The sequence below is a fragment of the Tasmannia lanceolata genome, unplaced genomic scaffold (assembly GCF_043159265.1).
Source record: "Tasmannia lanceolata isolate RefF3 unplaced genomic scaffold, GAP_Taslan_0.1 ptg000037l, whole genome shotgun sequence".
Taxonomy (NCBI): domain Eukaryota; kingdom Viridiplantae; phylum Streptophyta; class Magnoliopsida; order Canellales; family Winteraceae; genus Tasmannia; species Tasmannia lanceolata.
The window spans coordinates 51,772,025-51,796,917 of record NW_027518714.1 but is presented as its reverse complement, the minus strand read 5'-3'; the positions used below and the strand labels follow the sequence as shown (position 1 = coordinate 51,796,917).

At 37.1% G+C, this 24,893-nt stretch overlaps 1 protein-coding gene and 1 long non-coding RNA gene across 8 annotated transcripts in view; one reads left to right on the top strand and one right to left on the bottom strand.

Annotated features, from left to right (window-relative positions):
- The first annotated feature begins 1,058 nt into the window (after window positions 1-1,058).
- LOC143861851 (protein FAR1-RELATED SEQUENCE 5-like) lies at window positions 1,059-5,886 on the top strand. Of its 2 annotated transcripts, XM_077372796.1 has the most exons (4): window positions 1,059-1,401; window positions 3,018-5,369; window positions 5,445-5,514; window positions 5,616-5,886. In XM_077372796.1, the coding sequence occupies exons 2-3, from the start codon at window positions 3,636-3,638 to the stop codon at window positions 5,487-5,489; spliced, it is 1,779 nt and encodes a 592-aa protein (XP_077228911.1). In that variant the 5' UTR covers window positions 1,059-1,401; window positions 3,018-3,635; the 3' UTR covers window positions 5,490-5,514; window positions 5,616-5,886. The 2 variants fall into 2 exon arrangements, 1 of the variants encoding a protein (XP_077228911.1); XR_013240035.1 differs by lacking the exons at window positions 3,018-5,369; window positions 5,445-5,514.
- Window positions 5,887-12,374: 6,488 nt separating this feature from the next.
- The window catches only part of LOC143859949 (uncharacterized), a 29,550-nt gene continuing 17,031 nt past the window's right edge, over window positions 12,375-24,893 (bottom strand). For 5 of the 6 annotated variants that reach the window (XR_013239523.1, XR_013239525.1, XR_013239524.1 and 2 more), the window contains 5 exons: window positions 16,583-16,697; window positions 16,296-16,454; window positions 15,879-16,006; window positions 15,185-15,235; window positions 14,475-14,756 (listed from right to left, as the gene is read on the bottom strand). This is a non-coding gene — a long non-coding RNA (uncharacterized LOC143859949). Of the gene's footprint in view, window positions 13,173-14,474; window positions 14,757-15,184; window positions 15,236-15,878; window positions 16,007-16,295; window positions 16,455-16,582; window positions 16,698-24,893 lie in introns of those variants that run through there. The other variant, XR_013239527.1, reaches the window with a different exon arrangement.

Genomic DNA, 24,893 nt, shown 5'->3' with positions numbered 1-24,893 from the left:
TTCTTTGTCTAGTAAGTCCTCTTGCCGAGAACTCCTCGGATTGGGTCGGGTTTCTCAACATGAAACCTGACCTAACCCAAGATCCATGATTTCTAAACCCGACCCATGTTATTTTCAGATCCGGTGATACCCAACCCAAGTTGCAACCCTAGCGGTTAGCTATTACTTTGATAATTGACCCCTGACTTAAGGGGTTTTTGGTCATTTCAAAAGAACCCAAATTTTGACCAAACTTATTTGGTGCTCCCTCCCTTTCTCTCTTTATGCACGTGTAGCTAGGGCTGCAACTAGAGCCGGGTTTTACCCGACCCGCATCGACCCGACCCGAAAATAGCCTGGGTTGGGTTCAGGTTTCATGGGTTTCAGGTCGAGCCGGGTTGAGCATTCAAAAGCCCGCATGAATCTCGGGTCGAGCCGGGTTTGAAGGGGCCCGACCCGACCCGAGTTACATAAGTTATAGTATGTACATTTTTTTTCTATTGTTAGTTAAAAGTTAAAAGTGAAAACCCACGCACCCACTGTTATTGTGTGTGAGTGTAATTTATGCTTCTATGAGTTGAGTTGATTCAAGTGTTTGATTCAACATTGATTGTAATTACAACATTGTTTGATTACAGCATTGTTTGATTCAAGTGTAATGTGAGTGTAATTACATCATTGTTTGATTCAAGTGTAATGTGAGTGTAATTTCTGCTTCTATGAGTTGAGTTGCCTTGCCAAACAAGAATTTTCCGTAAAAAATTGCGTCAACGTGAAAAAACCCGAACCGACCCGACCCGACCTGAGATTTATCATGGGTAGGGCCGGGTTTGGGAATCGTGGGTTTTCCGAAAAAAAACCCGACCCGACCCGACCCGAGATATTTCTCGGGTAGGGTTGGGTTCTCCAAAACCCGACCCGAGTTGCAGCCCTACGTGAAGCCAAATAAGAACACTTCATTTTTATTGTTAGATATTAAACAATAATCCAACACCACAACTTTTATTTCCTTTTCTACACATTATATTATCTTGCTCTCAAACTAACATAAATATCTTCTTGTCGTCGCTCATTCAGTCTCTGAACTATGTAGAGATGGTCTCCCTCATCCACCACCCCCCTCATTTGCCTTTCCCAACCCCTCCATCTCCTCCCAGGACAAGATCGAGGCTTAGAACCTCCATCTCTTGCTCTATGACTTCATCATCTAATCCCCTCAAATGGAGATCAAAACTCCTTGAATTCCCACATCTCTCCACCTCACACCGCAATCTAATGCTCGATCTTTTCTCCTCAATTGATACCCATCTTGGCTCACAACTCCTCCCTTCTTCTATTGCCCCCAACGTTGCCTACTTCGAGAACGAGACAAGAACTTCCCTAGGCTCCCTTGACATCAGACTAGGCCAAGACGAATCCACGGTATTTATATTCTATCCACCATCCAAACAAAAATCAAATTCAAATTTTTTTTTTTTAAATTTTCTGTTCTCTTATCTGATTTTTTACTTTTTAAAATTCAGTTCAAGTAAGTTTTTATTGAGACCTGGACAGAACTCGCCAGTAAAACTACCCATTAAGGGGACGCTACCCAAGTCCTTCTAAGCACTTCTACATCTTTTCATTTTTCTGATTTCAGATTTACTTTGCTTTTTTGGACTCTGTTTGGATGCAGATGGTTACCATGTAGACTGGTAGTATAACTGTATAAGTAGTCACTCGGGAGGAGACAAACTTTTGTAATGTTTGATCTACCAAGGGTTTACTTGGTAAAATAGTGATAAGTAGTGTTTGGTTGCCAATCTCGTTAGTAGTGGGAAGGGATGACATTACCAATAGAGAAAACGGTTCCTACACATGTGTGTAGAGAACTTCTCTAAACATTAGAAACCTCGTCGGCACCTTATAACTTCAGCCGTTAGATCGAATTGATCTACACCATACCGGCTTTCATCGTTTTGGGTTTGAAAATTTGGGCACGAAATGAAACGAAGCCCAAAACTGAAAACAGAGCTTCTCTCGCTGGTTTTTTCTTCTCGCTGGAGTAAAACTCCAAACGAAATCGAAGTTTCGGGTTACATCTTCCACGGTAAGGGTTTCTCCACCTCTTTCTCTTTTTTTTTTCTTTTTGTTGTACTTTGAAGCTTCGATTTTGGGGAAACCCTGGTTTCAAACCCTTTGAAACCCATGTGTAGGAACCGTTTTCAGTTTTGGGTTTGAAACCTGGTTTTGAAAATTTTTGATGGAACAAAAAGAATAAAAATTGAACAGGTTTTGAAACCTGGTTTGAAATGGTTTGAAACCCATGTGTAGGAACCGTTTCAAAACCTGGTTTCAAACCGTTTCAAAAGATCATCATAACCTTTTGGGACACATCCGATTGAAGAGGAAGCTTAAAAAAAGGAGTGGCATTATCAAAATACGGGATTACAGCTATCATCTACGCCATGTTTGGCAACCATGAAAGATTCCCCCCAACACCCCACGCCCCCGCCCTCGCCCCTAAAGTAATATTCCATGGAAAAAAATCCGGTTTCCAAACATGCCATTTGTGAAAAAAAAAAAACATGCCAATTTCAGTCTTGACATTTTCAAAGTCTAAACAATATTACTGTGTTTGCAGCTCACATTTTAATGTTTATAAGTATTACCATCATCTATTTTACATGGAAAAAGAAAAGAATATGATCACCCACCATCGAGTTCCAGGAGACATCAAGGTAACAGCCCCCAATATGGGTGCATTTAGTTTCTGTAAAAGCTATTAATAGCACATAGAGATAGACAAAAGTTCCCCTAAGAAAATAATAGAAGAGAAATCCAATGTCAAGATAAACCTCAAGCATGATAGATTTAAATTTGAGTGGTGTAAACATGCCAACCTCCTATTGAGTTTCACAGTTGAACTTGTTAATGAGGAACCTGATTTCTGAGTCAAATCCATTTAAATTTAGTGTTTTGTTTTGTTTTTTTGTGTTTTGTTAACAAACTAAAGCCCTTTATTCTGTGTTTTGGTTTTGTTTTTTCCTGTGTAATAGGAAATGGATCCGTTGGAGCTCTCTATTGTAGAGGTTGATGAAAATAGATTAATTATGGTTGGTGATACATTGTCGCAAGCTGATAGGTTATGTGTTGATGAGGGAAATAGATTAGAGATGGGTGATGAAGAGGACCTTGCGGTTCCTCTAGATTGGGTTGATAATGACGAGGCCGGTACTGGTACCTCAGAAACACCTAATAATGAAGATGCGAGGAGTGTTTTAGCTAGCAAACTTTTTGAAGGCCAGCTTTTTGATAATTGTGAAGATGCCTATGCATTCTATAACTCATATGCGTTGACTATAGGTTTTGGAATTCGAAAAGGCAGGACTAATAGGTCGATAAAAACAGGTGAACCTATAAGGAAGAGTTATGTATGTGATAAAGAGGGATCTAGAAATCCTAATGATAAGAGACAGATTGGGAAGGATGTCAAGCGGCGTCGTGAAACAAGAGAGGGTTGTGAGGCAAAGATGGAGATCAATTTGACAAAAGAGAAGAAGTGAGAAGTTAGAATTTTTGTGGAGGAACATTGCCATGATCTTACATCTCCATTGAAGACATGGTTGCACCATTCACATAATACATTACATAAGAAAGCCTTATGTAAGAACTTGATGGATAAAATGCACAGTGATGGGTTTGGTCCTACTGGCATTGCAAGGGCAATTAACGCTTCAAACGATGGTTCATCTAGTGCTCTCACACCAGATCAGGTGTCGTCTCATTTGAGAGCACAGAGGGCTAACAACATGGGACGAGAAGCTGCCGCAGTAGCTAATCAATTCCAACAGAAACGAGCGGAAGATCCGAATTTTGAGTTTGCCATGAAGATAGATGTTGATGGAAACCTGAGATCGATGTTTTGGGCGGATTCGAGAGCCAGAGAGGCATACCTAACCTTTAGCGACGTAATTGTTTTTGACGTCACTTATAAGACGAATAGGTATAGGATGCCGTTTGCACCATTTACCGGCGTAAACCACCACAGACAGTCTACACTTTTTGGTTGTGCCCTCCTAGCAGATGAGACGGAGGAGACATTCACTTGGTTGTTTCGACAGTGGTTAAAATGCATGTTTGACAAAGCTCCAGGGTGTATAATAATTGATATGGATGGGGCGATGAGAAACGCGATTAGGCGTGTTTTTTCAAATACACGTCATCGCTTTTGCTCTTGGCACATTAGTAGGCATCTAGTTGAGCATGTTCCAGACATGCGAGATGCAACTACTCAGTTTTATAAGGAATACAACCATTGGTTTTATAGGAAACATAAAGCCGACAGTGAGAAGGAATGGGGAGCTTTGGTGGAGAAATATACTTTACATGAAAGACATTGGTTATGTAAGATGTGGGATTTACGAATGCACTGGGCTCCTGCTTATTTTAGAGACACATTCACAGTTGGAATGACTTCAAGTGCACGAAGCGAAAGCATTAATGCTTTCTTCGATGGATTTGTTAACCAAAGCACCACTTTAGAAGAATTTGTGGTACAATATGAAAAGGCACTTGTGGATCGGCGAAAAAAGGAAGCTGAAGAGGATTGGATGACTAAATCATCACATGCAGTATTGAAGACAAAGAGCACATTGGAAGCAAATGCTGCAAAGTGTTATACTAGAAATTTTTTTGACTTGTTCCAACTTCAATTTCTAGCGAGTATTGATTGTTGGGAGGAGAAGGAGAGTGAGAATGGGAACGTCACTGAATACAAGGTAAGAATGCGTAATGAGGAGGAGTGGAAGAGTTACAAGGTTATATATGATGTATCAGAAAGTGTTAATGCTACATGTGAGTGTGCGATGTTTGAGACCGCAGGGATTCTATGCAGACACATACTTCGCATAATGGATATGAAGCGTTTAGGTTCTATTCCCGAGCGATATCTCTTAAATAGGTGGACAATTGGGGCGAGATATCAAGTGAATAGTTTGGCATCTACAAGCATAGGAGATAGTGACGAAGTAACTTCATTTGAGAGATGGTGCATTACAACAAGGGTTCATAAAGTACTAGATGAACACCCGAGAAAGAAGAGTATTTTGAAGAAGATGGAAGAAGACTTAAATGTGTGGGTGGCGGAATGCGAACAAGCAAAGAAAGACAAGGAGATTGTCTTGGAAAGTAGTGGCAGTCAGGTACAATCCAACTATCCTCTCGAAACCCCCGAGATACGTATTCGCGACCCTCAAGTTGTGAGAACCAAGGGTCGGCCAAAAAATGCTACAAGGTTTAAATCTCCAGTGGAGGCCTCTCAATCTCAACCCAAGCAGCAAAGGACGTGCAAAAAATGTGGAGAAAAAGGCCATTATGCGTCCACGTGCAAAAACATACCCGAGGAAGAGGTATGTTTTTAAATCTCAATGTGTTTGTAATAATTTTTTCCAAATTGGAAGGTTTATAATATGTTTCTCATATAGATGACAACAACGAAGGTTATAGAGAAAGAGGTTAGAGTTGGCTAGGAGGACCACCGTTGGAGTGCACTAGGTAAGTGTTTACAATCAAATCTACTTCTAATAGATTTATTGAAACAATCATAATAAATTTTTGTGTACCACTGATGAATTTTAATCATGCATTTGATGCAGGTCAGTAGAAGAGGTCGGAAATTGGTCACCGAAGCTTTGGTGCAAATGATTTTTTTTGTTCACCTGCTATTTGGAAGTTACTTCGTCAAGTGCGATGTTAATCCATACAACTAGTGTTTGGAACTTACAATTGGGAAGTTATTCCATACAACTGTTCAACTACAGTGGTTTTTTTTTTTAATTCTGCATGCAATTGTACCCAATTTTTAGGATTTTCAATGTAAACATTTGGTGAATGTAAACAGTGTGGTGGTTTGGGCCATTTCATGGAGGATTTCCCTATTTTGTGTCAAGATTCCAAAAGAACATGTGAAAATCTTGCAGAGTTTGAAAGAATTTTCCCAAAAATTGAATCATCTGTTGTAAATCAACACTAGGCCATTTCTTAGATTGTTGGAACGAATTTCTGCATGTTTGGTTCAATTACATTTGACAACCAGTGTATTTACAGCTCACAAACAATGGTTTATTTACTATCTCTGTTGCCAAAACGTAAGTGACACTTGCTCTGTTAGTGAAACCTCCACTCATGCATGGAAATATCTGAAGAGTAAGGTGTTTTCTTGGAATATTATTGTCCACATCACTTCTGTTTGGAAATCATCTCTATAGAAGAAAGGAAACACGTGTCCTAATTTGTGCACTTGCAGCTGCTTGTGGATTTGTCTTACCTATTTGCAAGCCAGACCATTTCACTATTGAAATGTTGTTGAAGTCTTAGAAGTGCTGGGTAAATGTTGCAAAAGGAGCTGAATGATCTAATACATGATATGTAGACTTAAAGTGGCTGGCACTATTCATGTTGTTCTCAGCAGAATTTATATCTGTTGGAATTCTCGAGCTTTGCTCATATAGATCTGGAACAGTGTCATATTCTAAGAAAATGCTCAAGTATTGGTCAAAAATTTCCAACTGGTTTGAAGTACCTATCACATTCAAACATTCACCATTCATATATGAAAAAGGTCACTTGAAGTACATCACCCATTCAACATTACATCACAATACCTTCAACACTAAAGAACCCCAAAACTCCAAGTACCTATCTGTAGACACCCCAGATCGGGGTCCACACCATCACATTAACTACATGTTCCATCAACTCCTTCATTTCATGTAACTCAATCTCCCATCCTTCCATATGGTTGTTGGATTCCCTACGACCCCAACTTTCATAGGCGTCTACGACTTCGTCTACCCAGTGGAAAAATTTGCAGTTCCACTTCGTACCATCCTGTGTGTTTTAGGAAAGTTAGAAACTTAAAATATACTACAAACCTAATCAAACATAATCAATCTAAACTTACATTGAATGCACACGAGTAGAAAACCCGGCCTCGGTTATCTTTCCTATCAGTCTCAGCAATCTTCAAAGTTGCTTTAAACCCACACTCACATTTTATGGGGGGTATTCTGAACCCACGGAACCTCCCATTATTGTTGCTCGATGAAGACATGACTTTGTTTTTTGTCTCTGCAAATCAAAGTTAAGAATCAAAGTTATAAATTATTTCAATGAGATAGCCAATAAGAAAAAATGGTATTCTCTGTAAGAAAATAAAAGATATCTACTTAGCAAAAATGAAACCAAGTTTAGGTGCAAAAATCCAGTTTTTAGCCTCTTCAATCCAGATTTTTAGAGTACAAAATCCAGTTTAGGTGAAAAATATAAACCCCAAAATAGCTTTTGCAGCCACAAATAGCTAAAACCTGGATTGAAGATGCTAAAACCTGGAAAACTCAACCACACAAATTTACAAGTAGATGAAACCATGAAACCATGACAGACTTTTTCTATTCCTCACAAATTTTTTTGTTAGGCATTTTTTAAAGTAGATGAAGCCATGACAGTTTTTTTTTCATCTCACACAATCTACACACAGGTGGTTTTTTGCAAATGGAAACCATGATTTTCTTCTTTTTTTTAATGATAAATTAGTTTCTCAAGTGGAGAGAAAGGGTTAAGGCATGAAGTAAGAAGAAAACAAAACACCAATAACCTAAAACCATAAAAACCCAAACGTAATTTCCAAACTCCAACAGAGAAGATAGAAAATGAGGAGAGGTATTTCAGACTGGAGAAGAGAGAAAAGGGGGATGTATATTGCAAAAGAAAAAGCCTAACCCTTTTTAATGGAGTTTTTGTTTCCTTGTTTTTCAAAGCTAACAAACCCTAACCCTTTTTAAATGTTATAAAAACCAATTTTTATGTGTATAAAAATGGTTTTTATGTGTATAAAAACCAGATTTTAGGTCTTACAAAACCAGGTTTTGAAACCCAGGAAGATGAATAATCGATCTAACGGCTGTATAAAAATTGAACAGGTTTTGAAACGGTTTGAAACCAGGTTTTGAAACGGTTCCTACACATGGGTTTCAAACCGTTTCAAACCAGGTTTCAAAACCTGTTCAATTTTTATTCTTTTTGTTCCATCAAAAATTTTAAAAACCAGGTTTCAAACCCAAAACTGAAAACAGAGCTTCTCTCAAAACTCAAAAACGGTTCCTACACATGGGTTTCAAAGGGTTTGAAACCAGGTTTTCCCCAAAATCGAAGCTTCAAAGTACAACAAAAAGAAAAAGAGAGAGAAAGAGGTGGAGAAACCCTTACCGTGGAAGATGTAACCCGAAACTTCGATTTCGTTTGGAGTTTTACTCCAGCGAGAAGAAAAAACCAGCGAGAGAAGCTCTGTTCTGAAACCAGCGAGAGAAGCTCTGTTTTCAGTTTTGGGCTTCGTTTCATTTCGTGCCCAAATTTTCAAACTGAAAACGATGAAAGCTGGTATGGTGTAGATCAATTCGATCTAACGACTGAAGTTATAAGGTGTTGACGAGGTTTCTAATGTTTAGAGAAATTCTCTACACACGTGTAGGAACCGTTTTCTCTTACCAATAAATATATATATATATATATATATATATATATATATATATATATATATATATATATATACATATGAGAAAACGGTTCCTACACATATGTGTAGATAAGTTATCTACACACTAGCTTAAAATACAGTGGGGGCCACATTATTTGGGTGATCCAAACCATCCATTTTTAAGGCCCTCACATAGATAGGGTGTCCACAAAAAATCAGATCCATAGGATCATCTTAACAATTCGAACTGTGGAGGCAAAAAATGGACTAATTTGTGAAGGTTTAAAGATATCCATTTTACCTCCACAAATCGTAGGGTTGGGATGATCCTATGGATCTGATTTTTTGTAGACACACTATCTATGTGAGGGTCTTTAAAATGGATGGCTTGGATCACCCAAACAATGTGGGCCCCCACTGTATTTTAAGCTAGTGTGTAGAGAACTCTCTACACATATGTGTAGGAACCGTTTTCTCTCTCTCTCTCTCTCTCTCTCTCTCTCTCTATATATATATATATATATATATATATATATATATATATTTTTATTTTTTTTTTTATTTTTTTTTGTTTTGTGTCGTATTTTGTGAGAATTTAGAACTGTGATTTAGATGGCTCTTCCATTCTCAATCCAATGGGGATGTGGGGAGTAATAATGATCATGCAAGTATAGTTAGGTTTGCTTTTGCCGAGGCGGAGGTGCTTGCTCTTCTTTAAGGGTCAAGATCGGTCATTTCTTTGGGTAGTAATCATTGGCAAGGACATTGTCCGTATTGTTTGTGTATGATGATCCTTGCAAAATGTATTCTCTTAGGCTTTCCACATTGATGAGCACATTTATGTGTGAATTGTAGGTAGGAAAAGATTATCTTTTTACTTTTAGAGCAGTGCTATTTGATGTGTTTTCTTTGTTTTTGATGTTTCAGGGATATTTTGAATTTTTCAAGGAAACTGGAGCTAAAGCAATGAAATTCCAAGGAAATAGCATCAATGGCCAAGATCATCGCTTTTGGGAAATTATAACCCACTAAATGAAGAGCTACAATCAGCCCATGGAGGGAAGTATTTGGGAACAATTCACAATATCTTGCACCCCAATAAAGGGAGTCAAGCCTATCAAATGTACGATCAAGATCATTCAATGCAAAAGATAATTTGGATCAACATAGTGATGCACTGGCTGAACAAATGAATGGTTAAGATTATTCTATGAAGAGGGTTTGAGGTGCCACCTACTTACTTTGTTGAGCCCACCAAATAGACAGTTGGGTCCATCCTATGGGAAATAATGGAGAGGGCCCAACCAATTTACATTGTGGCCGGTTCAAATGGACAGTTAGGTTCATCCCATAGAAATGATTTTTGGGCGCACCACACTGTGTAAGCACAAGTGGGATTGTCTATCCCCATATATGTAGACCCACCTCATAGATGGTTCGGATTATCTCTACAGATCATTTAGGATATGACCCTCCTACATTGTGGTTTGATAAATGAACTGTCAAGATCAACTTTGGGGATGAATTTGGAATAGCCCACACAATGGACAGCTTGGATTACGCATAGAGGATTTACATCGAGGCCTAATCAAGTGAACGGTTTAGATCTATCATGGTGCGGTCTAGATCATTCTAATTTTGGGTGCAAACAAAGTACACCATGGCCCATTTAAGTGGACGGTTTAGATCAACTTGTGGGAGTGGAAAAAGAGGCACGGCCATTTAAGTGGACGGTTTGTACCCCATAAAATGAATGGTTTGGATTATCCCATGTTGTCCACTTCTCACTCTCTTTCTTATTTTAAAGTGGGCCCAGATAAGTGCATTACATCTGTTTGGAGTAGAATTTTCATCCAACATATGAGTGGGTCTCACCCATATATGGCCACCCATTTTGGCGTGAATTACATGAGTAAAAAATTATTTTTAGATCTGTTGGTTTCTTTCTTTGCATGGATTGGATGATGAATTAGAAAGTTAACATGTATGTGCATGCATGGTAAGCAAGAAAGAGAATGGTATATTAAATGGACAGTGACAGCAAGGATTTTTTTTAATAGAATTTTAACGTAAATGGCATCTTGCCATTCTACCATACATGCTCATTCACGTCGAGCAAAGCATGCCTATGTCGGTTTGCAAGTTTTGAGGCAATATATAAGTGGGTCCCACGTTTCCAAAACAAAGAACAGCAGCCCTATCACGTTTTTGTTAGAAAATAGCATTTTATAATTGTTATTCCATATATAAATGGGACCCACTTGCTAACTTGGCTTGCTCCCACATTTTGGGTTTGTAGAAAGAATAGTAGGTTTATAAATTGCAATTATTTATCATAGAAAGTGGGTCACATTTGCTATTTTATTACTCTCGTAACTTTTGGTAATATATTAATATATTTCTTTTGTCTAGTAGAAAAATTCCATTCCACTCTCCCACGTTGAAAATTCAAAAGGAAGAGATAACTTACCAAAAAAGAGTGCTAAGTTGCTGAAATTTCAAAGAAAAGAAGACAAAGTTGGTGCAATTACCAACAAATACTGCAATTTCAAAAACTTGGTGATTTTTCAAAAATGAAAGACATTTGCCAAGTTTGTGAACTTCTTTGGGGGTTGAAATTAGAAGGGGAAGAAAGCTACATATTGAAAAAAAGAAGACATTCTCTCATATTCTCTTTCTCTCTACCACTCTCAAGCTCTCTCTTGTTCTCTCTTGCTTCCTTTCAAAGTTCTTTTTTTTTTCAACTCTCAATCCAAGGCATCATCATCCACCATTCAAACTCAAGGTGACATTAAAGCTTGAAGGAGGAAGATTCAACCAAAGATTGGAGGAGAAAAAGATTAAGTTCTTTTTATTTTTGTTATTTATTTTCAAGTTCAAATTGATGTATTTTTGTTTCAATTCAAATTAGTGGAGTAATTTGCTTTTGTTTCATTTCCTTTCAAGTTCTATATGGCAATTCTTCTCCCATTTATCTCTTTATTTTTGTTTTTCTTCACTTCTTCATGAATAACTAAATCCTAATTACTTAGGGTTTAGTTGAAGCCATGGGGAAGAAGAAATATTTATAATTAAAATCAATCTACTCAATTGAAAAATTGTGTAGGATTATGTGTTTGAAAAATCCCAATCATTCATGCCATTGGCTTTCCCCTTTCATATGAATGATTGTTGATTAACAAATATAAAGTTCTAAATAATTAATGTAAATTGGAGAGTTGATTTGATTAATTACTTAAAAGGAATGACATCCCTTTGATCTTATTCCTTATTGACTAGTTAATCGAATTTTCAACCCAATTCAAGAGTTGTTTTAATTAATCAATCTAATCCAAACTCATGATGGATTCTAACCCTAAGTAATCTTTTATATTGAATTAAGGTTTTTACACTATTCCAAATTACTTTTGCAATTTTTCAATTAACTTAGACCCTTAGAATTTTGGCTTTCTAATTAAATTAGAGAAGTAGTTAAAAGAGAGCATTAGAAGTTTGGTATACTTTGCCTAAATTAGGATTTTAAATCAAAAAGATCTTAGTTGAATTTGATTCTTAGATTGAATAGAATATATGCTTATATATAGTGTTGGCTCCGAGGTCAAGTCCACGAAAATCCTGAGATTTTGCCAGGCAACATTATATCATAGCTAGTATTCTAATTGGTACAAGAATAGGATTCACAAAGAAGATTTCTCTTCCCTGAGTTCGACCCGTGACTACATGGGATCCGTGTACTTGCGGTTATTTAATATTTCAATCACACATGTCAAACATATTTTCTGTCCAATTTTCTGATCGAAACAAAGACATCACCTTTTCCCACCAAATAACTTTTGGGGTGGACTCCTTTCCATTCTATCACAACAACATGTGAGAAATACAAGAAATGGTGTCTGCCTCATTTGTAGCTGCTGTCTTTAGAACCCATAAAAGAGGCTAGCCTTCCACTTACAAATGGTTCCAAAAGAGTTCCCCTTCATCCATTCGACCCAAATCATCAATGTGTTGAATACAATTTATGTTAGGCTTCCATCTACCAATTTCTCCATTTACCCCCACTATATTCAAAAGCTTTTCAACTTTTACAGAGGGCATCTCTTCTATTTCTAAAAAGTTCTTTATAGACCAAACTATGAAATAATACAAACTTTTGATTCACTCTGCAACACAAATGATATATTTTAAACATCTTATTATTTCATCGTCCTGCAAAAACCATAATGTTGCTACTAAACATATCAATGCTGACCGGGAATGACCAGCTAGTCCACTCGATCATCATCAAACAAACCAAACTCCAATTGATTATGCGAAGATCAGTTGATGGAAAAGTAATCGGCTTTCTGTTCCAAATAATACTTATTTGGTAATGGAAAGGTCTTTGATAAAGATGATCAATTGCAAAGACATTGTCCAGGAATGTAGTTGAACAAAAAACATGGGCTTTAGGAGGCCTTAGAATAGCCAGTGTGATGTCAGCTATGTTTTTCCGGATCAAAGTTGTAAGACCGCATTCTGTAAGATCATAAAATTCCTATGTATGTCTCTTATCTTTTAAGCTGTATCACATGTCTGCGGCAAGTAGGTATCTAGGCGAGATGCTTATCTATGCCTTGAATGTGGCAGTTTTCTCTTATTTTTCTATCTCCATGTAGTGTTCTACTTCAAGTGAATGTGTCTGCAAACAACGAGGTTTACGTGAATCCAATCACTACACACACGTATATTAAAAAAATCACTACACACATGTAGTGGCTGCTTAGTGGTTGATGTGTTCCCTTAAGGGACCTTTTCAAAATGCACATGAAACATCTGAATGTGAAACAACCAAAATTTTCGGAAACAAATGCAAACCATTCAAATGATTGTTGTGCATACATGCCTTTACTTGGCCTAGGCCAAACCAATTCATGTAGCCAAAAATAGTTCGATTACGATCGAGTTTTAATATATGTCTATGAGCAAATGAAAGTCCATTGGGATCTCCTTAAGGGTAAGTATAACCTTCCTCCACAATGAAATCAAACCCATGCCAAGTTATAGACATATCAATAATAATAATAATAGTAATGATGATAGTCACAATAAATAAAAGGGAAAGGTGTGCGTACTCGGTCGAGTAGATAAGCTTATCTACTCGGTCGGGTTAAAAACAGTGGGGGCCCACATTTTTGGGGTGATCCAAACCATTCATTTGAAAGGCCCTTACCTAGATAAGGTGTCCACAAAAAATCAGCCCCATAGGATCATCCTAACCCTATGTTAAATAAAAGTAATATAATAATAAAAAAAAGAAATATAGTGATGATGACAACAACCATAATAATCCAGTTAAATGATAAGCATTGTTCAATCACAATCAAATATAATAACGTAGTAAAAAAAGTGGTTCATACTACCATTAAAAAATAATTAAAATATGGTCATCTAAAACAAACCTTAAGTAAAAGTGGAAAAAACCAGTCAGAGATGAGGGATTCAAAGGAAAATTTTAAACAACATTTAAATTTAAGATTTCTAAGTGGAATCATGAGGGATTCAGAGGAAAATTTTAAACAGCATTTAAATTTAAAATTTCTAAGTGGAATCGTGTGATAAATATACTCATTCAAGAATAAGTCTCTGTCTATAATTCGCTATTTCATTTATCCAAGCCAAAATCCAAAGAAGTTAAAGAGACTGTCTAATGAAAGATTTTGTGAGCAAATTGAATCTAGAGCACACAAATGATTAGGGAATTCATTCGTCCAGGATAACAAGGATTTGAAAGATTACTAAAAATTGGAATAAATCAAAGTTGGCATTTCTCCGTTCAACTGGTAATGGGTCAGTCTGGAAATGCAGCCCCAAAATTCCATTTGGCTAGGAATGTAAGATCAAAGCAAGATGTAAGGGCTGAAATTTTCTAGGAACATGTGTCCGTACTCCATATATTCACAAAATCATCTATGTTTGGTCAAGATTATTAAAGCATGGGCAATGACAATCAGAAATTTTTTATTTTGAAGCTTCGATTTAATTTAAATTTTTTGCAGTATGTGTTAGGAACACACGTACGTACACACACAACACAACAACAAAGAACGTTCGTTTAAGCATCCACTTGCTTCAACTCAATTATCAACTCCACACAACTAAGAGCCATTTAGGTTCATGCATAAGACACGGTATCCACTTGCCTCAACTCAGTTATGTCAGTCTGTCCCTTTGTAACATTTCCAGTTTGGCGTAGCAACTCAATGAATGTATTAAACGCATCCATCTGCAACACAAAATTATCAGATAATGAACCACATGAGAAGCAAAATAATTACGAGAGCATACATAAGAACAAGGTTTGATATTTCAGTTTCAGTTTCGGTTTCGGCTATAAGCAAAAATTTCGACTGAAATACCGAAATTCAATAAAATAATTCATTATTGCGCCGAAATTTCCAAAATTTCTATAATTTTGGACAAAATTTTGGAAAAAAAAAGTAAATTTAAGAAAAAAATACGTTTTCCCAAAATTTTGGATTTTGGCCGAAATTTCAGATTTTGGTAGTTTCGGTGTCGGTCCCAACCGAAATTCGAAATTTCGGTCTACTTCGGCCGAAATTTAAAACCATGCATAAGAATACCTTTTCATTTTCTATCAGATAATCAACCACATGAGAAGCATAATAATTACAAGAGCATACATGAGAATACCTTGACATTTTCTTCCCTTTCTTTTAACCTTTCTATCAACTTAGGGCAAACCTGCACAGTAAGGAAAATATATTGTCCTCACATACTAAGATGTCAATACACCCAAAAAAACATTTTAACAGGAAACTGTGAAAAATTGTTCCACTCAAAACAAAATAACTAAATAATAACAACACTGTAGCAGTTGTAAAGGTAGAATCAAATGTTTAATTATTTCCTCCAAACCCTACTACCCAATCATTTTAGACTATTCAAATCATTTATGTTAAAGTATAAAAGATAAATAACGCCTTTCTCCAATAGCTTAAGCTTTTGGAGCAGTTGGTTAGTTAACATGGTATCAGAGCCAAAGGTCTTGAGGTCAAACCTCCCGAATATCAAAAATCCACATGCGATGGTCGGCCCAAAGTGGGACCACATGTGCCACGTGTTTGCCAAGTAGGCCACACATGCGGCGGAGTGTTAAAGTATAAAAGATAAATAATGCCTTTCTCCAACAGCTTAGGCTTTCGGAGAAGTTGGTTAGTTACTAACCTCGATTTGTAGAATAGTTGGACAGTCTAGAAGATTTTATTCAGATGAAAGCAAGATACATAACTAATATTTTTATAATTCAAATAAGAAATGGAAATGATTTTTTTTATCTTTTCTTGGTGAGGAAAATAGAAGATTCTAGGATGTGTTTGTCTAATACATGACTCCGTGTACAGCTTCGAGAGCATTTCTGGGCGAGAAACAATTATAGCAGTTAAACACTTTGTTGCTGCTCTTCGAACTTTCAAACTTGCATCTTCGTCATCGCTATATTCATCTACGCTCTCGCTACAAAAATAAAAGAACAACAAAGTCCCCAGAAAATTAAGTTAGATGAAGAATTCAAACAAGATCCTTTTTTTTACGACATAGAGTAACCCCACGCCAATTTTTAGCATGGGACTATTCCCTACGGATGCACAGAATCACCCGTAAACCACATGCATTGGGTAAGCCAGGGGGATTTGAACTCATGCCAATGGGGAGCATACCCATGACTTAAGCCAAAGAGCCACACCGTACGGGTTTCAAACATGATCCCTTCTGAAGTTTATTACGTAAATAATCACTAACATACTCCATCTTCCTCCTCCTTGAGACTCTCATCACCACTGTCCTCCTCCATGTTATCAGTGAAGTTTGGATCATAACTTAAAAATTCCAGAGTAAGATGTAAAATGTCGCCACAAAATGAAGATATATCCCGGGGACATCTAAGTAAAAAACTCTCCAAAGCCTGCAAGCAAAATAAATAGGACCATGCAGCAGGTATATAGCAACGATTCCCCGAAGAAACACAAGTTTGAAACAAGAAAAGAATGGACACATTAGAAAGTTTTTATAAAATCTTGAGACTCGAAATACCTGTAAACTGTACTCACGAAGTTCTTCATCAACTTCGGATCCACTGGCGCAATAATTAATCAGCAAGGGGACCGTCTCAGTAAGATGGGGTCCAAAGGAATTTCCAACAGCACGACTAAAGCATTACAATGATAAAAACATTCAGAATACCAAAAAATATTATAGATTGAAATTCTAATTGAAAATATTCAGGATTGTGCAAAAACAAGATTTCCAAAGGAGAATAAGGTAGGCAACAACAATGAATTGTAGATAGCAAGAAATGATCCAATGCATAATATTTGTAACAAATACTCTAGCGTAGAAGCTGACAACATTAAGAAAAAATTAGAGCACCCAAAAAATATAAAAATTGGTAGCAAAAGGAAAAGGGATAAATTCTTATTCCTTCAGAAAAATTGTGCATCAATACCAACCCTTTGGCTTTTTATCTCGTTTGAATGGTGACACAATTCTATAAAGAGATAATAATATTGTCAAAGTGTTGTCACAAAAATCTATGAACGTAGCCCATTAGTTTTGACAACTGAGTCAATAACGACTAAGGTGTCCCTAAAAAGATCATTTTCAAAACATATGTCAAAACCACGATTATATAATGTTAGAATAAGCTTATGGAGCCTATGGGCATTTTAGTCTTTTCATACTTTCTTAATGAATATATATATATATATATATATATGTGTGTGTGTGTGTGTGTGTGTGTGTGTGTGTGTGTGTGTGTGTGTGTGTGTTAGAGGAAACTAATACAACACTTTTCTCAATGGACTCTCTAAGTTAACATGGTATCAGAGCCCTAGCGTTTCTCGATGCCCTAGGGATCACCGCTGCCACTGCCACCACCACCACCATCTCCACCTCCCTTTTTCCCTCTATTTTTCTCCCTTCTCCTGTCCCTGCCCTTTCCCTTCACCCAGCCATCGCCCCTCCTCCCTAACCCTACCCGACCCCACCCAGCCATCGCCCCTCCTCCCTAACCCTACCCGATCCCACCCAGCCATCGCCCCTTCTCCCTACCCCTACCCTACCCTTCCCGACCCCCCCCATCTCTTCACTGCTCCTCAATCCCATCAAAACCCAAATTTGTTGAAATCAGCCCTAACCCTAACCCGATTCTTTTATTCATTTATTACTCTTTCCTACCCATCCTTGATTTCTACATGATGATTTGTATCGTCCCTCTCGGGTTCGTTGTCCTTTAACAAGTATGAGACCTCGTTGTTGCTCGTTCGTGATTCGTCTTCCGGTGGATGTTTGGGGTTTTCCCTTCTGATTAGTTATCTTCGTGGTGATTTGGTAGCCTATCCTTGGCTGCCCTTTATTTGGGTGTCTGTATTAGTTGTGGTGTGGTCTTTCTTCGGTCTACTACCTCATGCACCTCACTACATGCGGTAAAGATTGGAGGATGTCACAAGAGCCAAGACAAGGTCAAGATGTTCACCCAAGCCGAAGAAGTCCAAGAAAGTGCAAAGGAGCCAAAACGTTCCAAGAAGACTCAAGGTTCTTATTTTTAGAATGTATTTGGAGTCTTCTTGATTTTATGTTTAAATGCACTTTCAAAAGGTTTTCAAATGGTTCTTATACTTAACATTTTACATCTTTAAAAACCATCAACACACCCAAAAATGTGTTTGAGAACCTTGGACTTTAGCCCAAAGACCATAGCCCAAATGCCCCTGATCTTTAAAGTAAAAATGAAATTTATACAAGGCGGGTCGACCGGGCTATGCCGGGCGACCGCGTGATGGAACCTGAAAATCCAAGCCATCTCGAATTTTATCGGGCCGGTCGACCGGGTTAAGCGCGGGCGACCGCCGTGGGTCGGTCGACCGAGATAGGTTTTTGAGCCAAATTTTTTGAGCAAACAGTAAGCCCTCGTCGGGGGACCGCCATGTGGCCGGTCCACCGCGACGGTAAGAAATTTGAAAATAGAATAGGGCGCCCCATAGGGGCGGACGACCGCTGTAGCCCGGTCGACCGTCGCGGTCGAGCAACCTAGCTGTTGGGGCGTTTTCTGCTTGACTTTTTCAAGCCATTTATTTACAGTGTTACCCCAAACGATCATATTTTCAAATACACTATATATACATGATTAAAACCTATCTCCATAAGCTTTTGAACATTTGAGAAAGATCAAATCCCATTTCTCTTTGAGCTTCAACATTTTATTTTAAAAGCTAAAAGCTCTTTGATCTTCCATTTCTAAATGTTATCAAGAGGCACTTCATAGGGCTTTTATTTGTTTATTTCTTGGAGTGATTGTGAGCTTCAATGTTGTAATCCGCCTATTAAGAGGCAAGAAAGTTTTTATTTTTCTTTGTTCTTCATGTGAGGGTCTCCTCTTCAACCCGTAAAGAAAGGTCAAGAAAATGGTCTCCGATTCGGCCCATGAAGAAAGGTGAATCATGTGCAAGAGTTTGACTCCCTTGTCAAGGCTTTTGTGCGAGGGGCTTCGCTTTGGCCCTTGAGAATGGAAAAGCAAGGGTTTGTTCCCTTTGGAGATGAAGGAATCGAGTGTACGGCTTCATCATCTCAGTGGAGAACCCAATGAGGTAAACTTGAAAGAGTGGAGTAGGTCAAGTTGTGACCGAACCACTATAAATCGTGTACCTTATGGATGCTTGCTCTTCTCTCTCTCTCTCTCTCTCTCTCTCTCTCTCTCTCTCTCTCTCTCGCACGTGTGGTGATTGGTAATCTCTAACATTACTTATGTTTATGCTTTAATTGAACAAGGGTTAGTGAATGCACTTAAGATAAATGTCTAAACCCTAAATTGCATTATAATATCTATTTGAACAAGGGTTAGCTAAATGTGCATGATTAGAAAGTTTAATCCTAGAGTTTATTGTATACCTATTTGAACTAGGGTTAAACTAATTAGTGCTTAATTAAATGGATTAATTTTTAATCTCCTTTAATTAAGCCTAAAATTTCTAATTGACCAATTCACCCCCTTCTTGGATTGTTACACCTGTTTTCAACTTCTTTTCTTCTATCCTGCACTCTTCAACTGATTATTGTTTAGAAGAGCTTAGATCAATGCTTGACCATTTCTTCCATATAAGGGAGCATCTTTTGACAAATCATTCCGGATTGAGAGATTGAGTACTTGTTTCAACTCTTCTCCTTCATCAAAAGTTCATCCTTGAGATGATGATCATGAAGTACACATGCCAGCCTTTAGACAGAGTCTTCAATTTCCTTAGTCTCTGTTCATCCTTCACTGTGGAAGAACGTAGAGATAGACAGAGGAAAATTGAGTACATCTACCATCTTATTACATCTGGCACGATGGAAGGAGACAAGTACCATAGATAAACTGCGAAGGACATATGATCTGAGTGGGGTCCTCTGAAGCTAAAATCTTAGAAGAGATGATGGAACATGACAAACTCAAAAATATTTTTCAATCATCCATCTTTCAAGAGATTGTCATTGGCCTTTGATAATTCTTATAATGCAAGGCCTGACAATACACAATGGCTTAGATATAAATGTAAAAGCACAGCCATTGGAACTTATCGTGATAAAATATTTTAATTCAAAAGAACATGATAAGAGATTACTTTATAGGAGATAAGATGATCATCTTAATCACTATTCTATGAAGACAAGTTCTAGAGATTTTTCAAACTCTAGAACAAGCTACTTATCATTGGTAGAGATAAAAACATATAAGTCTATCTATCGAAGATAAGTATAAAGCCTGAGAAGATATGGCACTGAGGCACAGGCAAAGGGATCCCAGATGAGAGATGATCTCAGACCTAAATAATAGGACAAGACCCAACTACAGCACACATGGAGCAATGTGGCTCCACATGAGTGTACTTATCATATGTGATGCACATCACACATCATATGATAAGGTGGATGGACAGACATTGAGCTTGCATAGCTCTCCCTTTGTAAGTGACTCTTACAATGTATGAATCCAAAGGGCTGTCCAACCACATACACACCAAGGAATTTAAAGGTGAATGATTTTCAAACCACCCTTGGGCCACTAAAGCATGATTGTTATAGGTAGTCATATGTTACCAAAAAAGGTGACAACTTAGCAAACCATGCTCTCCCTAAATATGTGCAAATAATATATATGTTTATATAACACACAAGGCACATATGGCTTATTATGGTTAAGATGTTGGCTAAAAGCCAAAGTAATTAGATGTTTTAATTTAAGATGAGTGTACACTCCAACTTACAGTGTAAGAGGACTAAGAGTACTAATTGAGTGATTTTTAAATTTAAGTTTACCATCTTTACCATGTATCCAGTAGCATACAAGGGGAAAACTATAGAATATAAATATAACATCAATTAAGCACAATTCTATAGAACTTAGACATTACAAGAGGGGTCAATAGAATCTCATGTCTAAGAGAGATATCCATGGCTCATCCAATGAGAGCATTCATGGATAGTCTACCATGTTTGGACACACGAATCATGGTCCAAACATATATGCCTACATCCACAAACCACCATATAAATATAGGGCATTTAAGCACAGAGTGCAAAAGGCCCATGAAAAACCAAGATGTGTGGGAAACAAGTGTTCCCATCATAATGTGTTACATGATAACCACTACAGTGAAAAACTGCCCAACAATGGTACTAGATTCCTCTGATATTTTCAATTTTACTCAATTGAGTTTCATACATTGAATCTAGACTCATTTTCAATTCACTACACAAACAAATGTATTCATACAGGACTGTAGAGAATAATCCAAGGACTTCTATAGAATGTCAAGTGATGAATACCTTGGACACATGCATTCCAAAATGAACTACTATGACCATATAGTTTTATCTTGGTCATGAAAGGATATTCATTTTAAGCATTTTTGGAATACATTAATTTAACCCATCAAGATTTCTTATGCATTTAATGATCATCATTAAGCACATAAGAATAGGTTAGAAGGACAACTAGGTGCATATTAAGAAACATACTTACTCACCTAGGGCAAAAGATGTCTAAGAAAGGATTTGAGTGGATTTCCTTAGACATGGCTTTTAACACTTAATTTTGCTAGAAATGCTATTCTACCTCAGTTGAATATACCAAGATCTAGCAAATGCCAAAATTGTCCAAAAGAGAGTTCAAGGATGCAAGGAATGAACTTGAAAGATCAATTTGAACTCAAGGGAAAAAAGGATGGTTAATTTTCATGGAAGCACACATATGGTTCTCACATTTAATTTTCTATTGTGAATTTTCTTGTGGATGCTAAGTGCACAAGTGATGTGATTTGCACTTAGATAGGCTTAATGAAGAAAGATATTCAATAATGCACAAAACTATAATCTAGGACAAAATATATCATTGAAATAATACTTAGATTATAGAAATAAAAATATGTGATCATTTAAGCACAAGAAACTAGATACAAAATGTATTCAATGAATTTAAAGTATCTAGCATGAATGAATGATATAAACATTTTAGAACAATCCCTAAACTAACTCATTCATTAATTAGTTTAAAGGGATTCTTTTGGAACCCAAATCCCTTTGGTTCCATCCAAGCTTGTTTGTGGGAGTGTACATTTTTCTTATCCATACAAACTTGTTAGATTTCACAACTCCAAGCTTACACTCAGAATTGTGATGCTCAACTCTACCACAATAATTATGATTGGTAGATGAGGAGTAATTAGAATCATAAGACTTATAAATGTATTTATCTTTTTCTTCTTGAAGTCTTTGATCGTTATTAGAGAGTTTTTTATTTAATTGTTCTTCATTTTCAAAAACATGTTTATATTTTTCAACAAGTTCAATGTTTGTGATTACAAGGCTTTTAATTTCTTTCTCAAAGGCATTGCACCTTTGAAATAAGTCAACATTTTTATTTATCAAAATATGCTCAATTGACTTAATTTTTCATTTCTTTTCAAACATTGATTTATTTCCAATTTTAAATTTTCAATTTGAATTTCCAAATCAGAAATTAAATGTTTGAAAGAAACTTCATTTGCGAAAGATTTTTCTGAAATCTCTTTTTATTTAGAAATTGTAACAGTTGAAAAGAGACAAACATTTTTCTCAAAAGTGTTTTCTAATGAAGTCCAAATATCTTTTGCATTGATGCAATTTGAAATATTGTTAAAAATGTTTAGAGTTAAACCATAACACAATAAAATCATAGCCTTTGAGTTCAAAGAAAACAATTTCATATCACCTTCAGTGCATTGCCTTGAAAAAGAAATTCCCCCTTTAATGTCATCTAAAATGTCATTATCTATGGATTTGAGATAAGCTTGCATTTGTGCTTTCCAAGCTCCATAATTCGTTCCATCAAAGAATGGAGGAATTAGGGTGGATCAGCCTTTCTCAAAATCTATAGGGATTGTCACAGATCTTTTCTCTTGTAGATTTTTAAAATTAAAAATCTCTTTAAGAGCCTATGCTTTGATACCAAATGAAATACAGGTTTGACAATCCAAGAGGGAGGTGAATTGGTCAATTAGAAATTTTAGGCTTAATTAAGGAAGATTAAAAATCAATCTTTTTAATTAAGCACTAAATAGTCTAACCCTTATTCAAATAGATTTCTCAATAGAAGCTAAGGTTTAGACATTCTAATCATGCACATTTAGCTAACCCTTGTTCAAATGGATATTATAATGCTTAGGGTTTACAATATTTTAATCAAGTGCATTTACTAACCCTTGTTCCAATAAAAGCATAAATAAGTTAGGGTTAGAAATTACCAATCACCACACTTGCAAGAGAGAGGAGAGAGAGAGAAAGCATCCGCAGTACAAGAGAACTCCAAGTTTTTATAGTAGTTCGGTCACAACTTGACCTACTCCACTCTTCCAAGTTTAACTTCTTGGGTACTCACTATGGTGAGATTTTAAGCCTAATCTTGAAGCTCTTACAACAAGATTTTCCATTCTCAAGGGCCAAAGCGAAGCCCATCTGCACGAAGCCTTCGGCGAGGGAACAAACTCCCATATGTCGTCTTCACCTTTGTTCACGAGCCGAAGAGAAGACCCTCTTCTTCACAATTCTTTCTGGGCCGAAGAGAAGACCCTCAATGAAGAACAAAAGAAATGAAAACTCCCAATGCCTCTTAATAGGCGGATTACAACTTTGTAAGCTCACATTTACTCCTAAAGGTAGCAAAGATAAGCCCTATGGAGTGCCTCTTGAAAGAATGTTGAAATACAAGTTCAAAGAGGTTTTTGCTTTTGAATGAAAAGTTGAAGCTCAAAGAGAAATGGGATTTGATCTTTCTCAAATCTTCAAAAGCTTGTAGAGATAGGTTTTAATGATGTATATATAGTGTATTTGAAAATATGACCGTTTGGGGTAAAACTGTAAATAAACGGCTTGAAAAAGTCAAGCAGAAAACGCCCCAACGGCTAGTTTGCTCCACCGCAGCGGTCGACCGGGCTACAGCGGTCGCCCGCCCCTATTGGGCGCCCTATTCTATTTTCAAATTTCTTATTGTCGCGGTTGATCGGCCACATGGCAGTTGCCCGGCGAGGGCTTACTGTTTGCTAAAAAAATTGGGCTCAAAAACCTATCCCGGTCGCCCGCCCTAGACCAAATTGGATTGTTCTGTTTGAAACAGAAGCGCATCCGCGGTCGCCCGACTTAACCCGGTCGACCGGCCCGATAAAATTCGAGATGGCCTGGATTTCCAGGTTCCATCCCGCGGTCGACCGGCCCTGAGTGAAATTTCATTTTAACTTTAAAATCCAGGGGCTTTTGAGCTATGGTCTTTGGGCTTAAGTCCAAGGTTTTCAGACACATTTTTGGGTGTGTTGATGGTTTTCAAAGATGTAAAATGTTAAGTATAAAAACCATTTGAAAACCTTTTGAAAGTGCATTTAAACATAAAATCAAAAGGACTCTAGATACATTCTAATAGTGTATACATTTGAGTCTTCTTGGAATGTCTTTGCTCTTTGCACTTCCTTGGACTTCTTCTACTTAAGTGAACATCTTGAATTCTGTCTTGGCTCTTGGGACGTCCTCAAATCTTCAACTCATGTTGAGAGGTGCATGAGGAGTCACCAAGGACTTGTTCAACTCCAAACTTCTTCTTGACACTTGTTGAGAACTTGTGAAATCTTTATGATGAGCTTCTTGATTCGAATATCTTCAAATGAGGATGTCTTCAATATAGGTGCAAGCTCTTGGTTCCTTTGATCCTTGATCCACAAGTCATGTGTTGTGAAGAGTTGTGTAATGGCGATTATGACATGAAAATTTTGTATACAACACAACACCTCAAAGCAACAAATCAATCCATAAATGCTAATCAATTTGGTTTGCTAGCATCAAA

Excerpts from the sequence above, each read along its gene's own strand:
- LOC143861851 (XM_077372796.1), top strand. The coding sequence starts at position 3,636 with ATGGATAAAATGCACAGTGATGGGTTTGGTCCTACTGGCATTGCAAGG. Across the intron at positions 5,370-5,444 it reads AAAACATACCCGAGGAAGAG|ATGACAACAACGAAGGTTAT; the intron begins GTATGTTTTTAA and ends TTTCTCATATAG.